At 53.0% G+C, this 16,873-nt stretch overlaps 1 protein-coding gene across 14 annotated transcripts in view; it reads left to right on the plus strand.

Annotated features, from left to right (window-relative positions):
* The window catches only part of NAV1 (neuron navigator 1), a 255,753-nt gene that overhangs the window by 79,143 nt on the left and 159,737 nt on the right, over positions 1-16,873 (plus strand). For 10 of the 14 annotated variants that reach the window (XM_082701985.1, XM_082701986.1, XM_082701969.1 and 7 more), the window contains exon 3: positions 1,005-1,105. In XM_082701985.1, the coding sequence (XP_082558111.1) occupies positions 1,005-1,105 (101 nt within the window). Of the gene's footprint in view, positions 1-1,004; positions 1,106-13,414; positions 13,546-16,873 lie in introns of those variants that run through there. The other 4 variants (XM_082701972.1, XM_082701973.1, XM_082701974.1 and 1 more) reach the window with 2 other exon arrangements.

Raw genomic sequence — 16,873 nt, forward strand, 5'->3', positions numbered from 1 at the left:
GGACCCAGAGGAGAAGAGATTTGCTCTGCATTACACAGCGAGTTAACAGCAGAGCTGAGCCCAGAGTCCCAGCCATCTGGGTTGAAAAAAAGGAAAAACTGGGGAGAGGAAGAGAATCTCAGTAGCACTGGAGACTCACAGGGTCCCCCGGCCCAGCACCCCGGCCCCAGGACCAGACGTCAACTATCCCTCCTGCCTGCACAGCTCTCCCCTCCCCCTCCTGCCAAGCTGCCAAAGGGTCCATTTAGCTGGAGACAGCGGGCGGACGGGTGGGCGGGCCAGCTCTGAGAGCCCAGGGTAATTGCCTATAATAAAAGCTCCCACAGCCTTTGTTCCTGGGAGCGATTGTACGGTTGGGGTTGTGCTCAGAAGTCTGCGTGCATTTGGGAGCTGGTGGCCGGAGACCTCACCCTTCCTTCCTGCTGCCACACTGGCCCAGCATGGACTTAGCCTCCCAGGAGTCGCTGTGACCTCAGCTGAGCCTGCCCCTCCTTCTTCCCTGACCCCTCCCTGCCTGGACTGTGAGCAAGCCCAAGAAGGCCTGCGTGCCTCCTAAGCTCTCATAAGGAGTCAGTGAACTCGGCTTCAGAGGGAGCTCTTCCCTCTCTGTATGAACTTGGCTATATTCTGGGCACAGCCTGGGGGCAGGGACCATGGCAGGGTACAGGACCCAAGGCCTAGAGTTACTGTGGGTTCCCTTTGTCTTGTGGGCAATTTGTGTCCTGGGAATGGGTGGAACAGCAAAGGGTGACTGGCATCAGCCACCCTAGTGCCCTCACAAGTTCCCCCATTGCCCCTACCCCTGGCCTGACTTTGCACAAGTCCTGCTTCCTGCTGAGTGTGCAATGTACGTATGCTCACTGGAGAAGGCCCAGTCCAGAGGCGGGTGGAGCCCCAGCAGGGGAGAAGAACCGAGCTCCAAGGGGGTTCCCTTAGTCCCTTGGAGAAGCTTCGAGGCCAGGACAGCCTCTGCGATGAGTGACCACCCGTTCTCTGTCCCACAGGCTTCAGACAGACCAGGAGCCCGGCCCCCTCCCTCAGGCTGGCTGGGTCCTTGACGGCTACTCCAGCTGCCCCAGTGGGACTGAGGAGTGCTTCTGCGCAGGTGAGTGTTCTGTGAGGAAAGACTTCCCTCCCGGGGTGGGGAGGCCACCAGACTAGAAGTCTCCTCACCGCCCCTGTGAAAGAAGTGACCTGACTAAGCAGTTCCTTCCCTTCGCAACGAGATTGTATCTGGAATTTTCGCCACGCTTGCCTCAACCCAGGGTTGGTCCATCAAATCCAGGGGCATGTCAGAGTCAGGAGAGGAAAGTGGCCAGGGGGTGCTCTGTTTATCCAGGGCTCAGGTCCGGGGGTCACCAAAGCCATGACAAAAAAAGTAATGAGCTGGGAACCAAGCTCTAAGAACTAAGAGCCAGGTTCCAAGCAAAGCCCAGATGAACAGCGGAGGCCCCGGGAGCCATCGAGGCAGCTCAGAGCCCTTTGGCTAACTGCCTGACAGCTGCTGCCTCTCCCACCACTCCCACACCTGTCCCCTCCCCTGCGGCACCCTGTAGTCACAGCATGTCACCTGCTGACTGAGCCTCAGGAGCCAGAAAGTGAGAGCTTAGCAAGAAGAGCCCCAAAACTGGAGCTCAGTGATGGTCTGTAGGGGGCAGAGATGCTTCGTGTCCCCAGGCGCATCCTCAGGCCAGTGTCTGGCCCATGGCCAGGGCTCAGCAGGTGTCTCTGAGAGAATGACAGGTGAGCGGATGGGTGAATGCTCCTGTGCCATAGGTCAGGTCCTAGACTGGATTCTTTTTTTTTTTTTTTTTTTTAAGATTTTTATTTATTTATTTGACAGATAGAGATCACAAGTAGGCAGAGAGGCAGGCAGAGAGAGAGGAGGAAGCAGACTCCCTACGGAGCAGAGAGCCTGATGCGGGGCTCGATCCCAGCACCCTGGGATCGTGACCTGAGCTGAAGGCAGAGGCTTTAACCCACTGAGCCACCCATGCACCCCTACTGGTCAGATTCTAAACTCTTAGTGGGGTTTAGGTGTGTCTGTGTTGATTTTCTTGCAACATTAAAAAATACGTAGGGGTGGGACACCTCGGTGGCTCAGTTGGTTGGGCATCTGCCTTCAGTTCGGGTCATGATCCCGGGGTCCTGGCAAAGCAGGCTCTCCGCTCAGCGACAGGTCTGCTTCTCCCTCTGCTTCTGCGATCCCTCTGCCTCTGTGATCACTTTTGCTCTCTCTCAAACAAATAAACAAAATCTTAAAAAAATATATACCTTGAGGATGCGTGTGGTTCACAGGAGAAGCACTCAGGATTCCACGGCAGGGCACCGGCTCTGTCCATCCTTTAGTTTCCAAGGGGGGCTTGTCCCAGGAAAAGAATGAGCTTGCTTTGGGCAAATCTGAGATGGTCCAGAGGTTTTGTCTTAGCTTCATGTTCGTGCTTGGCTCTGGTGGGCAAAGCTGCGGTGCACAGCACAGCCTGACCCTGATGTCATTGGACCCCAGGAGGATGCCATTCCTACCTTCTTCGTCCCCTCTGTGCAGGTGGTTGGGTGTTCCTCTAGGCTGGGGGCCGGGCTCTTTTGAGCCTTCTGCCAGCTTGGGCCCCAGCAGTGGTCTTGGGTCCATTGTGACTCTGAAGACAGAGTAGCAGCACTCCCTCCATGGCAAGCCTTGTAGAGGAGGTTTATAGGGGTAGAGACTGGGCATCTAGAAAGGAGATCATTGCCTCCCACCATAAGTACACCCGCAGAGGAACCAGGGCATGGTGGGGGACAAAGGAAACCAAATGTCACTGGCACTGAAAAACCATCAGAATTAGAATGTGGTAACCAGGAAACTATGCAGAGCTCTATTTTTACATTTGCAGTTTTGTTAGTGTAATGGCTTCCTTATGTGTATGCCACATTGTTGGAGTCTAGTGCTTTCCACCTAACCAGGCACTCGTTCATAATCATTATCCGATGAGTTGGAGAGAGATGCTTTCAGCATCTGCGCAGCCTGGCTTTAGGAATCCCCCAGGCTCAACAGCTGGAGGACCATCCTTACCAGCCAGCTCTGAGCATGTCCGAGAGATCCCAGCTTGGGTTCCTCTGTGAGGCAGAGTGCCGGTGGACCTTTGGAGGTGGTGAGGAAAGGGAGAAGCCCTTGTTTCTTCCAAGGCTCCTGGGGAAGAGGAACAAGGTTCTCAGCGCTGCCCCTGGTGGCCACTCCCTCGTTATCACAGCGATCCACGTTCATCAAGGCGATCCGTGTTCATCAAGGATACGCCAAGCATTTTGGTGGGTTGGATGGCCGGAGAGATTTGGGGTCTGCTTGTGCTTTGTAGGGGAGCCTGCACTCTAAGCCTGAAGAAAACAGAGATGAGAAGAGAGATGATGGCAGGCTTCCGTTTTACACTCTGCTCCCCTACCTCTGAACTCCACTCAGACCACGACACCATCCATTCATTCATTCATTTCTTCTTTCATCCAGTCAACAAACCATCCATGAATGTTTGTCTTGTGCCAAACACTGTACTCAACATTAAGGGAAAAGGTGAATGAGGGGCACCTGGCTGGCTCAGTTGGGGGAGCGTGCTACTCTTGGTCTTGGGGTCATGAGTTCAAGCCCCACGTGGAGCATGGAGCCCACTTTAAAAAAATGAAAGTAAAAATTTTAAAATGGCATTTATGTTTAAAAAAACCAGAGACGAATAAGACTCTGACCTGTTTTCAAGGAGTTCATAGTCCGGAGAATTCACTCCAGTGAGCCTGACCCAGGGGCAGGTGAGAATTCTACCAGTGGACCACCCATGCAAGCCCAACCCAGGGGATCGGTTGGCAGGGACCTGCCCTTGTCGGGAGCTGATCCAGCAGCCCAGTCAGTCCCACCCCTCATGAGGCCCTGCAGCATGAGGAGGACCCTGGTGTTATGCCCCCTGATTTGTAGAAGGATATTTGGGTGCCCTGGAGAACAGAATACCATGTTCTGTATTGGTGTCCTCCACAGAACCCAGCACAGTTACTGACCATGTGATTCCCATATAATTTGTAGACAACAAGGGGCGGATCTGCTTTCTTTTGTAGCTCAAACATCCTTCCTTCTTGTTTGTGAATCCGTCTTGCTCCCTGTGACCTGGCTCCGTGCCCACTGATCAGTGTCTTGTGAAATGGTGAACTGAGGGAGTGAATAAGACACCCAAGATCAGGGTGCGTGGCGCCATTGATCCTCTGTGGGCCTGCTTCTTGCTGGCTGACGAGGAACAACCAGCCTTTCTTCAGATCTCTTCCCAGTATGATCCTCTCAGGCATCTGGGCAGACAGAAGGGCCTCGAGGGAAGACTAAGACCTTTCTCAGTCTTGTACCACTTTCTTACTTACTCTGCCTGGGGATGGAGTCCCCATGAGGTGGGATAAGCTTTGTAGAGCAGGAAGAGAACATCCCACGATGGCTTGCTACCACACAGTGGTGTTGGAATTTGGCCTTCCTGTGTCCCAGAGATGTTCTGCCCCTGGCCCCTGGGTATTTGCATGTGCCACTCTTCAGCTAGCTTGGCTGTGCCGGTGAGGGCCCCGTCGGCCAACACTCCCCTTGGTTGCCACCATCAGATCTTAATTTAGAAAGCCAAAGGAAGTGCTGACATTTCTGCGTGCCCATATGTGTGAGGCTGTGTGCAGGAGGACTGGGAAAGGTCGCCCCAAGGGTGACACAGATTCCTTAATTACTTCCACTTTGTGGCATGTTTGAATGAGCGCTAAGTGGACACATAATGAAGGGATCTTCTCGCATCATAACATGTGTCGCTGGGGAACGAGCCAGAGCCGCCTCCCTGCCTTGCTTCTCATACAAGGGTTGATATATATAGAATAGGAGGGGCAAGTAGAGTTTGGCCTCATGCTGGAGTTGTTTTGTTTTTCTTCTTCTTTCTTCTCCCTTGTCGAGCCGACTCCCATCTTTAAGCTAGAATTAAGTGTTTTGTGTTTTGTGGATTTGGCAGCAGGGATAGGGTCCCCCTACTGAGAAGACTGGGCAAACCCGGTGTGCCCTCCGCTGGGGCGAAAGAGGTCTGGCCACTGCACTCTCTGGGAGAGGAATTTGTTCTGGGCTCTTAGGCAGCTCCAGCACAGTGGGGCAAGGCCCTGGTCTGGCTCTTCTGGGAGCTCCAGGCCAAATCTAAGCATCCCAGGGCTACCAATGACTTGGAACATCCATGAGCACAGGAAGTCAAAGCTCTCATGAACGTTACACATCATCCGCATATGGTCTCATTTTCCATGGGGAGAGATGCAGCTCACAGATAAACAGACTTGTTCATGACTGCCTGGTTCGTTAGCAGGGCTGCTGAAGCCAGGATCCCTGCCTTCTGATGTCCCCAACACTAAAATGACCAAACGGACACCATGACTACCATTTATTGAACACCTACTAGGTGCAGGGCCTAGTGCTCGATGCTTCCCATGAAGTCCTTCATAAGCACCTTATGCAATCCTTGGCAGGTGGTAGTGTTATTCTGTGGGATAGATGAGGAAGCGCCAGCTCAGAGAAGTTACACGAACTAGCTTTCCGGGGACACACAGCTAGGGGGCTGTGCCAGGATTTGAATCCAGGCTTGTCCAAACATCGTGCCTTCCAGCCTTCCAGCATTACTCGCCTGCCTGCCCGTTGCTGCCAGCACTCACTGGGCCATTGGCACACTGTCTCCCTTAACCTCGGCCAAATGGTGAGGAAGGAAACAGGGTCAGTGAGCCACAGTCCTGCAGACATCTTCCTCACCGTGAGCAAGCCCCGGGGTGTCGCCGGCCTCTCTGTCATCCCAAACCTGTGTCATTTCATGCTGAGTTCACACTGCCGTGTTCCCTGCCCTCTGGGGACTTTCAAGCTGAGCTGAGCCTGATGTCCCAGCCATCCGTGGAGAGGGGACGTGCAGACAATTGACTAGAAAACACAGAGCGAGTTCAGGGGCAATGCTATTAGCTCTCCTGTCAGGGCTCAGGCTGCTCTATGCCGCTGTGGGCCAGAGGAGGCTCGGGAGTTCGGTGGTCTCCGGAGGCCCGGTTTGGATAAACAGGGTGGCCATCTGGGACCAAGTAGACTTCTAGGAGCTGAGAGGGGAGGTAATCATTATACTGCAGAGTGGTGGCTAACACTTGCTGTGGCTTCCTCTGAATCAGGCACCGCCAATAAGCACCTTCAGTCCTTGTTACAACCGTGTGAGGGTTGGAACAACTCCCCAGCTTCCTATCCTAGCTTTACCACTTGCTAGCTGGGCAGCCTTGGGTAAATATTTAACTTCTCTGTGCCTCCATGATGATGACAGTCCCTTGGTGATGAGGACCAAATACACCAATGTATAAAGTGCTTCAGGAGCCCTGGGACAGAGTAACTGTTTAAGATGTGTTATTGTTTGTTATCTAGGAGAGTGCTGTTACTAACACACCCATTTTACAGATGAGGAAACGAGGAAAGGCTATGTGACATGCCCAGGGTGGTCCAGCCAGGATTGGAAGCCAGAGAGCTGGCCTTCAGTGGTCATGCTCTTAGCCGCACATGCCAAGACCTTGCCGGAGGGGAACATGTCGCAAGTCCTGGGGTGCCCCCACCCCGGGAAGGGCAGTGAGATGAACACCAGGCCAGAGCCTAGTTCTAGGAGGAGCCTCTGCAGGACGAGGCCAGAGAAGTGAGGTCATCTGAGGTACCCTGCTGGAGGAGTTTGAAACAGAAACTAGAGGGATCTGGATTCTATTTCTCTGGAGGAGGAAGGGGGAGGGAGGAGGCTGAGTGACTTCTCCCCAAGACAGCATTTGGCTGGGAATGGGATTAATCTCCAAGCAGTGCATCTGACCCAGTGGGAGCCATTTTAGTGGAATGTCAGAAATAGAGGAGTCTGGACATGTTGCGCCCCCCACCCCCACCCCACCGCTAACCACGCTGCTCCCTCCTGAGATTGCTTCTGCTCTAGAAGGTGTGCGAGTGGCTCTGCATGACCTGAATACTCAGAACAATGCAGAGGGCTAACGGGGCCTTGCTTCCCTGCTTCCTGCTCCACCCGAGAAGACCAGGGCCTTTGTACTACTCAACTGCAGAGGAAATTCATACCCATCCACGGAGTTTCTGTTAAGTACTTACGAGGTGCCGGGCCCTGCTCTAGACACACGGAGGCCACCCCTGTTGGAACAGGGGAGACAGACCTCTGCCCTTGGGGATCCTGTGTCTGGAGTCTGGAGGAGTGCGGGGTACAGCCTGTGCAGCTAGATGGGATCCGCTTGGTAGCCTTGGAGAAGCCCCAAGTCTAGAATGTGTCTCCCATCCCCAAGAGTAGGGCAAGCTCTGGTTTCTTGACACCCCGTAAGAATATAAACAGCCACAGTCTTCAGACCACCCCCCCTTCACCCCGAGTCTTCAGTACTAGGAAAGAGTAGAAGAAGGCAATGCACTTCCCTCCGTGGTTCTCCTAGAGAATTGTCCCCTGTACCCATACCTGTCTGACCTCGACTCGGCTTCCTCCTGGCAGGTTTCTAGAGATTCACTTCTCCGAACTGAGAGGAACTGCTTTAGTTCTTCCTGGGAAATCCTGACCTCTTGTTTAGTTCAGTGTGTGCCTGTGAGTCACGGGAAGGTCCTGAGTTAAGAGGATACGTACTGGGAGGGGGTAGGCCTGGTTACTAGGAATCTCTGCAGATCCAACTACCCCGTCCAACTTCAGAGCGTTGTCCAGGGGGGATCTGGGGCTGCTAGAAATTTCAGCCATGGGAAGAGGAAGGAACCTGAACTATTTTGCTAAACTCACCACTGTCCTTCCATGACCAGTGGAAACTTCCATGACCAATCCAGAGAAACCCCACCTCAGTGGTGCCCTAAAGACTTGTCTTCACAGGTCTTTGTCCCATCCGTTGAGACAAAAGCTGGCCAGTCCTCTTCACAACTTCTGAGAAACAGGGTCTCCCTGGGAAGGCTCAGGTGGATGGAGAACCTACAGGCAGCTTCATCTCAAGGAGCACCAGCTCCAAGCAAAGCGTTATGTTAGTCCCTCCCTCTGGCACTACGGAATGGGCAGAAACCGGAACCCAGCATCCCCCGCCCCTTCCCTGTACTCCCCCTGTCCCCTTGATAAGAGGATTAGGGCCCCCCACTGAGAGACCTCCCCGCCCCCAAACAATAAGGCCGCCCAGCAGGCTTACACGGAAGGAGCTCTGGGGAGAGGCAGTTGAAGACAGTGAGCGACATAGACACAATAAGCGGGAAGATTAAGTGCTGAGAATTACCCCCAGTCATAATATTCCTTGTCCTGAGTCCTTTAAGAGGCGGAAGGAATCAAAACCCCGCCTTCCTGCGTGTGGCTCCCGGGCTGTGGGAGCCCTGTGCTTCAGAGAGAGCTGAAGATAATGAAAGGTTCAGGGCAGAGGGAGGGTCAGCGAATGTGGGGTCATCCAAGCCCAGGGGGGGGGGAGGTGGGGGGTGGTGGTGGTGAAGGGGGTTGGGGGGATGGGGGGGTGGGGGGGAGGGGGTGTAGTGGGGGACAGGGCAGGGAAGTGGTTAGTCTTAGTCATCCCTTCTCTCAAGAAAACCATTCCAGCTCCACAGAGGGCTGGAGAAGCCGACGAGTGTGTTCTGTGGGGAGAATGATCACGGTCCCATAGGTAAGAGAACTTGCCAGCAGGAGGAGAGCTCAGCCCCATCACAAGAGGAGGGAGAGCAGCCTTCAGGTTCGCACAAAGTCTGGCAGGGTGGGGGGGGGGGTAGGGGCTTGACCCAGTAAGCTCCCAGCATCTTTCCTGCCTGAGAATCTGGGTTTCCATGGAGGCAGGAAGACGCGCAGAGGTGGTTAGCTCCTTGGGATGAAACCAGGCCGGGTGAAAGGCAGAGTTCTCCTCAGGCTTTGAAACTCCCACCCATCACACCCATGACTATTCTTAACATCTGCGGAGCAATTTTTATACACTAAGTAATTGCCAGTGATTATTCTATTAAAATTCAGTGAACTATGAATCCATGGCATTCCTGTGTTAGGTTTAAGGTCTCTTTAAAAACCTAACAGAAATTCTCACAAAGTGCAGAGCTGCGCACTGAGAGGATGGGCATAGCCGTGGTACGGGAGGGTCTTTGTCTCCAGGGCAGTGGAGGGTCCCCAGCGGGTCCTGGGTCAGTGGGGTGAAGGTTTCTCCCTGCTCTTGGAGTCGTTTTTAACTTTCTAGCATCAGGAACCTCTTTCGGAATCTGGTCAGGGTTACGATGTGTCTCCCAGACAGACTCTTCTTCACCACACAAAACTTGGTTTCCTGGACCTTCTTACACCCGTTTGTGAAACCAGACTGGAAAGTTCTCATCTTCTGTAATAATATCACAGGGTTGGCCTGACAGCATCAGGTTGGGACCTTCTGGTTTTTTTTTCTCATCAGGTTTTTGGGTTTCCTTGGCCCACAGTGAGATAATGGGATTTATTGCAAATGGGTCGGTTCTGCTCTAAAGCAGAACGCTGAGTATTATCTTGGAGGTTCCACTTAGTGCTGTGATTCAGTGACCTTAAAACTCATCAGCTCTGCATGGACAGGTCGGATTTGATTCTGGGTCTGCCCGCATCACAGGGTATATGCACCCAAGGCCGTTTGCCTGTCTCCAGCCAGCACACGGGCACAGCTGCACGCACACGGACCACCCTCCTGTTCGTCCCTGCCTCACAGGCCTTTGGTTGCCATGACAACGGATCTGGGCTGGTCCTAGTCTAAGGCCAATGGACCTGGGTGTTGCAGAGCTCATCTGGAGCCCAGTGTGCAGTGAACACCCTGACGGATATGTATGGGACAGTTGCCATGGCAACATACAAGCCAAACACATGTGGGAAACATCTCAGACTTCTTATCCTGGTCTCTTTATTAGTCCAAGGAGCACAGGGATCTGATTTTAAATGAGTGCAATTTCAGAGTCGTCTAGATTAGGTGTTTTCCTTTAGCCTTTCCCTGCTGTAAGAACATGAGCTGTGAGAGTCGGGGCTCTCCACCCCGTACTTCCGCCTAATTTCTTACGTGACCAAAGAAAACACATTTCGTTACAGGAGAAGGGAAGCATTCTCTTAAGGCCACATAGCAAGTCAAGAAGAGAATCGGGACCTCCAAGACTTGAGAAGAGGGAAGTCCTGAAGGGGTCCTGTACTTGGTACTGCCAAGTCCACTGGACATGATCGGGACCCCAGGACAAAGGGCATGAGGCTGAGCGATCAAGGGACTGGTGGTGCTGTAGCTCACCAAGGGAGTAATCCTCTGTTCTTGTCCCCACTCCAGGGCCCTGTGGGCCAGTTTGAACGTGACTGCACTCCTAGACGCCCATGCAGACCTCAGGTGCAGTGGGCATCCAGGTTATAGGGAGCAGGGCTGGGATTAGGCCTGGACCAGAGGACAGGCAGGAAGCATTGGAGGGCAAGGTGGAGCCAGAGCGTGAAGGCCTGGAGTGCTGTGCAGGGTCAGCACTGGCCCCTGTCCCAGCAGGTATCAGACTTGGAGAGCCCTGTCCTGCACCCTGTCCACCTGCGCCCAGCTGGACGTGCTGGGCTTCAGGCTTGGGTCCTGTGTCCTTGTATGACAAGAGGTGACTTCTTGCCTTCCCAGGGTCTACTCTCTGCCCTTCCCATTTCACCGCTGGTAGGCTCATCCTGCTTCTTTCCTGTCCTGTTGGCCTAGAGGCTCAGAGCTCTAGGCTGCTGTGAGCTCTGAGGAATGTGGGTTGTAGTTTAGAATGTCTCAGCATTTCTACCCTCCTAGAAGCTCTCCCTGAGACAGTTAGGCCAGAGGGTAGACTAAGGCCTATGATCCCTGGCTCCGCTCCCAGCCTTTGGTTTGCTGAGCCTGATTTCCCCGCAACAGGCAGGCAAATAGCAAATCTCTTCTGAGCCTGCCCTGCTGACCTTGTGGGCCAGAAGGAAAATTCCCAACCCTTGGGCTTGGGAGCCTCCTGGGACCAGAGAGGCTGAGCTAGGGCCTTGAAGAATCCATATTTCTACCAATGCCCTGGCAAAGCAAAGTAGTCAGTGGATTGGGAGGAAGCAAGTGGATCAATCTGGGAAGACTTCCTGGATGAGGCCCTTGGAGGTATGAGGAAGCTGGTGTGTCCATGTTGGAACACTATGTCTATTGGCCCCTTTTCTTCTGCAGATGGCATCAAAGAGGGGGGCTCAGATTCCACATTGCCAGGGAGCCCAGCCTCTGAGGACACCTTGCCCACTCTTGCCTCTGTCTCCCAGAGGTGGAGCAAAACTCTCCACACCTCCAAGTAGAGCAGACATAGAGATGTTAGAGGGTTTCAGTTGTGATATGTCCCCGGGTCATTGCCCTGAAAAACTGGAGCTTCCCTTAAAGGGGCAAAGAGAGGGTCTGCTGGCCTCCCTGTGGCCCAGGGCTGCAGAGAAGGAAGCAAAGACCATTGCTGGGCCCTCGTCCCAGAACCTGGTTCCCGTTCCAGCACACCAGCTGCAGCATCTCTCACCACGGGGTACTGAGAGGTCACTGCTGTTTACAATCCCCACACATCTGTTCTCAGTCACGCATTCATTCATTTACTTGGTCGTCATTCACCAACTATTTCTGAGAGCCCACTATGTGCAAAGAGCCGTGATGGGTTTTGAGAAAAAACTCATAATCAGTAGACCAACCAAAGATGGATCCTTGGGAAAACAAATGAGTGAATGAAAAGTGTTGGCTCTGGATGTTCAGAGGTTATTGAAGTGGTGACAGTGAACCGTGTAGAGAGAGTCAGGGAAGGCGTCCTAGGGGAGGGCCGTTTGGCCTTAGGAAGGGCCCGGAAGAACAGAAAATTCCAGTCCTTTCCCTAAAGCCAACTTCTCCTCAAGTCTTCCTATCTTGACTGATGGCTGGTCCAGTCTGAGAGTTGTCCAGGCCCAAATCCTTGGGGTATGCCCCGTTCTGTCAATCCCGCACACCCACACCTGGTCCATCAGCAAATTCTAACAACTTCAAAATATAACTAGAGTCTGACCACCTTGCACCACTACCAAAGTCACTACCCACTTCCAAGCCACCATCCTTTCTCACTTCGGTTGTTAGAACTCTTCTGCCCATAAGCCTAGCACGGCAGCCAGAGTGATCCTTTCCAGGGGGAGGCTGGGTCCTGTCACTCTTCTGCTCCCAACTACCAGTGATTCCCATCCTACTCAGAGTAAAAGGCCAAGTCCTTGTCATGACCTAGAAGGCCTTCCATGGGGACCTCATCGCCCGCCACTGTCCCCTCCTTCATGGGCCTGGCGTACTCTCCCACAGGGCGTTTGCTTGGGCTGTTCCCTTGCCTGGAAATCTTCCCCCAGATACTCATATAAATTGCTCCTTCTCTTCCTTCACATTTTTACTCAGATGTCACCTTCTTATTAAGCTTCCTTTGGCCACCATATTGAAAATTCACCCCCTACCCCTGGATATTGCATATTCCCTTTCCTGCTCTGTTTACTCCTGAGAACTTTGTAGTGGCTAACATTTCTTTCTCATTTGTTGTCGGTGTCTCCCTTAGACTGGGAGTCCCACAAGGGCAGGGATTTGTGTCTGTCCTCAAGCACTCCTCATAGCTGGCACCTAGCAGGCACTGATGAGCAGTGGGGAACTGGTCATCTGGGTGGTGGTGGACGGTGCCGAGCACCGGCCATTTCAGCAGCCTCCGGCCTGGCCTTGCGCACATTTTCTGTGCTCAAGAAGTCCCCGCTGATGGGTGGCATGACTTAGGGGAATGACTGGGCAGAGAAAAGGGCAGAAGGGTGTGGAGGGCTTTCCACAAAGGCGTAGGTATTGGAATCTGCTAGGGAGGTGATGAAGGAATTTCGTTACAGGGATCTGAGGCCAGCAGCTGAAAGAAGGTGCCTGTCACTCATTAGGCCTGGCCCAGGGTGGGTGGGTTGGGCTCACAGAGCCATGGGACTAGATGCCAGCTCGTGCTCTCCAGATCGTGACTGTGAGCTCAGATATCCAGAAAACTCTTCCCTCTTCCCTGCTCTGACTTGGCCCTTGATGGAGCCAAGTGTGGACTCACCTGCCTCAGATCCCCTCTTCTCCCAAGGTCGCCTTTCAAGGTCAGGAGGGTGAAGGCTGCCCACCTCTCCTTTCTATATTTTCCTGTCCTCCTCGCTCCCCCATCTAAGGGGGGAGCCTGCAGACCCCCCACAGACAACCTGGTTTGCATCTGTTTCCCAGCACATGGTGTGAGAATGTAAAATCACACAGCATGGCTTTTCCTTGGCTATGTGCCTATGTCTTCATTCCTCAGATGGCTTCAAGTTCTCGGTCAACACATGTGGTCAAATCACTCACCCTATCTCATCACAGAAAGCGCCATTGCCTTTGGAGACAGAGGAGTGGGATAGTGAGTGGTTCTGGGGAGCTGGGAATTAGGGACTTTCGTGATATCAAGCCAGCCTCTTTCCCACCTTCTCTTCAGACACGAGCAGGACCCTGTTGCCCTCCACAGGCCACTGACATTACCAGGACCCACTCCCTGCCCAGCCAGGCCTCTCCCTCATCATGTAGGAACTCTCTGGTTGGACCATCCCCAGCCTGTCTGTTCTGTGGCTTGGGGTAAGTGGAAATGGCAGAGTGGGAGGGGCTCGGGGCGGGTTTGGGGATGGTGTGACAGGGCAGGTCCCTCTCTTTTTAGGAATCACTCGAGGAAACATTCTGCACATATTGGCTTTATCGACTAATGCTGGAATGGCTGTTGCCACGGCAGCAGAGGCTCCCACTGCAGTAGAGCATGGTGGGAAACTCAAGGGATGTGAAAGGAATCCAAAAAGAACCAGAGAGAGGGAGAGGTCGCACTAGGGAGCGTCTGAAAGTTCCAGAATGCCAAGATGACTATTTAAAGAGGCCACCACATGGCCATGGCACAGCTCTTTAGAGAGTGGCAGCGGAAAGATGAGCAGAACCCAGTGGAGTGGACAAGGAGGTCCAGCACTCGAGGGGATTAGCACTGAATTAACTCATGAGATGAGCATGGAAGGTGTTCTCCATCTCATGAACTGACAGGAGGCCTCTCATGCAGGAGGTGGTTAGAGGGGGATGGAGAGGGGCTAGTGCCTCTGTTCTGGACCATCCTCTCTCCTCGAAGGAGGCAGAATTTCAGGAGCTGTTTATTGAAGGAAAGGAAAGGAAAGAGCTTGGGATTTGGGACATGGGCTATCCCTGGAGAGGTGGGGCGGAGGGGAAAAAAAATGAATAAAGATGGGGAAGAGACAGGGCTTACGTGCAGGGACCAGTGAGAGCTGGAAGAAAGGAGGGTCAGCTTCTGGGAACAGTGGGCATGCAGGGACAGGGAAGGGCAGGAGGCAGAGCAACAAGTGGAACAGTGCCTAATAGCAATTCTGAAGATTGATTTGACAGGAGCAAACCTGCAAAGCTACCAGAGACGAGAGGCCAAATAAACCTGGGGGAGACAGCGTTGGGTCTGCCAGTGCGTACTGGGCGGGACGGACCACCGTGGAAATGAGGGTTTTCTGCCAGATGGCAGCCAGTTAATTTCTCCTCATCTGCTAAAGAGGAGATGATTTTGTATACAGGAAAGGTACATAGAGACAATAAGCAAGAGCTGCCGTACCCTGGTAAATCAGAGAACAAGGATCTCCAGATTCTCAAATCGCTATTTTTAGGAGAGGTGATGTTCCCACATGATTGAATTAGGTGTGTCTGGTGCAAACTGGAGAATGATCTCGGAGTAAGGAGGAGGACTTGAGAAGTGATTGTTTGCAGTTTCCTTAAAGTTGGGGGCTGTGGGGGCGCCTGGGTGGCTCAGTGGGTTAAGCCTCTGCCTTCGGCTCAAGTCATGATCTCAGGATCCTGGGATCAGTCCGGCTCTCTGCTCAGTGGGGAGCCTGCTTCTGCTTCTCTGTCTACTTGTGACCCCCGCCTCAAATAAATAAAATCTTTTTTTTTTTTAAAGATTTTTTTTATTTATTTACTTGAGAGAGAGACAGTGAGAGAGAACATGAACGAGGAGAAGGTCAGAGAGAGAAGCAGACTCCCCATGGAGCTGGGAGTCCGATGCGGGACTCGATCCCGGGACTCCAGGATCATGACCTGAGCCGAAGGCAGTCGTCCAACCAACTGAGCCACCCAGGCGTCCCAAATAAATAAAATCTTAAAAAAAAAAAAAAAAAGTGGGGGCATTGGGATGGGGGAGGAAGGGCGTGGTTACCCGGACACTTGGCACTTAACAGTCCGTTCCTTGAGCTGGGATCTTGTGTTTGGGCATAAGCATGAGGATCTCATGCTTGCCCAGAGAGAAAGTCCCAAGACTGGCCTCACTTTTTGGGTGCTTTCTGTGCCCGGGGAAAGTTCTGGCACGATACTGCCCAAGTCCCTTTAACCAGATCTCCACTGCTTGTCATTTCCTACCTGAGATCTCAAGCCTTGCTTCCAAACCCTAAGTGTCCTAAGTGCTAGACGCAGACTCCGAGGCCCGTCTGCATGTGCCCCCTGGACCTTCTGGTAAAATTTTTGCACCTGACCCTTTCCTCTGCTCCTCTGAGGCAGCAGGGTACAAGGCTGAACAACCTCTTGCTTCCTGCTCTGAACCCTTCTCTGTTTATACTGTTGAGTATTCCAGGAAACCTTCAAGACCTCCTCCACCTGTTCAGCCTGCTAGAACAGTGTTTTACTCCTGCGCTCCCACGTGTCCAGCACCTAGTAAGGAAGTGCCGGACTCTGGGGTTATGACAGTGAATACGACGGCCAGGGTCCGTGCTCTTCAGGGCTTGGTCTCTCTCATGTCACTCCTGAAATGAGTGTACACATACCTGTGTCTCTCTGTGATGAGTGTGTTGGTGTATGTGACGTTGCTTTTTCACAGTCAGGTTATTTTCCCAGATCTGTGTTGTCTATCTTGTGTTCCCTGTCAGACATCGAATTCCTTGAGCGCAGAAATCTCCATCTTTCTCTGTATCAGCCAAAGCCCAGCCAAGGGCCCATGCTTCTTACCAAACACCCCTTTGCTTGAGAACTGTGTGTTCTTGGTGCTGTGGTCAGCACATCCTCTCGGTGATGATCCCTGTCCTTCCAGATGTTTTGGTATCTCAGTCCAGCCCTGGGATTATGGAAGTCAGAGGGCTGGGGACACTACCAGGACGCAAGAGTCATAGAGGGGACAGACCCGGTGTATAGCACTCGGGCCTCCTAATCCACGTTACTAACACAGCTGAGGCCTCTTTTCCCTGTGAGGGCCTCTTTTCCCTGTGAGGCACTGAGAGACACAGTTGTGTACCCAGAAAGCTTCAGGGCTGGTGGAGGAGACAGACATGCACACCGATACCTCTCACACCAGGCAGACTGTGATGATTAGCACTAAGAAAGTGGGTGAGCCATGAGAGCCAGGCACAGGGTTCTTCAGATTCTAAAGAGACAGAAAGGAAGCTAGAAAGAGGGAGGTTGGGGATGGGGTGGGCAGATAATCTGATGGTTAGCACATTCTGGCCAAGCGTTCTTGGGGAGCCTGGCTGGCTCAGTTGAAAGAGCAGGCAAATCTTGATCTCAGGGTCATCAGTTCAAGCCCCATGTTGGATGTAGAGATTACTAAAAAAATAAACTTAAAAAAAAAAAAAAAGTTCTTAGGGCTTTACAGTCCACAGTGTGTGGCTCCGTCTGGGGCCCACCTCTTCTGGAGCAAGCTTTGCTGCCAGAGACATCCCCTCTGCTTTCTCCTGTCCCTCATTTTCTTGCCTGAGAACCATTTGCTAAGGCAACCTGGCACTGACCTGGGAGGCCATGGGAGAATGAGCAGCGTCGCCCTCTACAGAGAGACAGCCAGAGGCTCACTGCTCCGTCCCTCTTGGCCTCTACCCCTTCCACCCCCATCTTTCTTCCCTGAGTCCAGGTGGGAGGAGGGAGAAAGGCTCGGGAAATTGCTCTGCAGTCC

The sequence above is a fragment of the Mustela nivalis genome (genome assembly GCF_964662115.1).
Source record: "Mustela nivalis genome assembly, chromosome: 16".
In the NCBI taxonomy this organism is placed as follows: Eukaryota; Metazoa; Chordata; class Mammalia; order Carnivora; family Mustelidae; genus Mustela; species Mustela nivalis.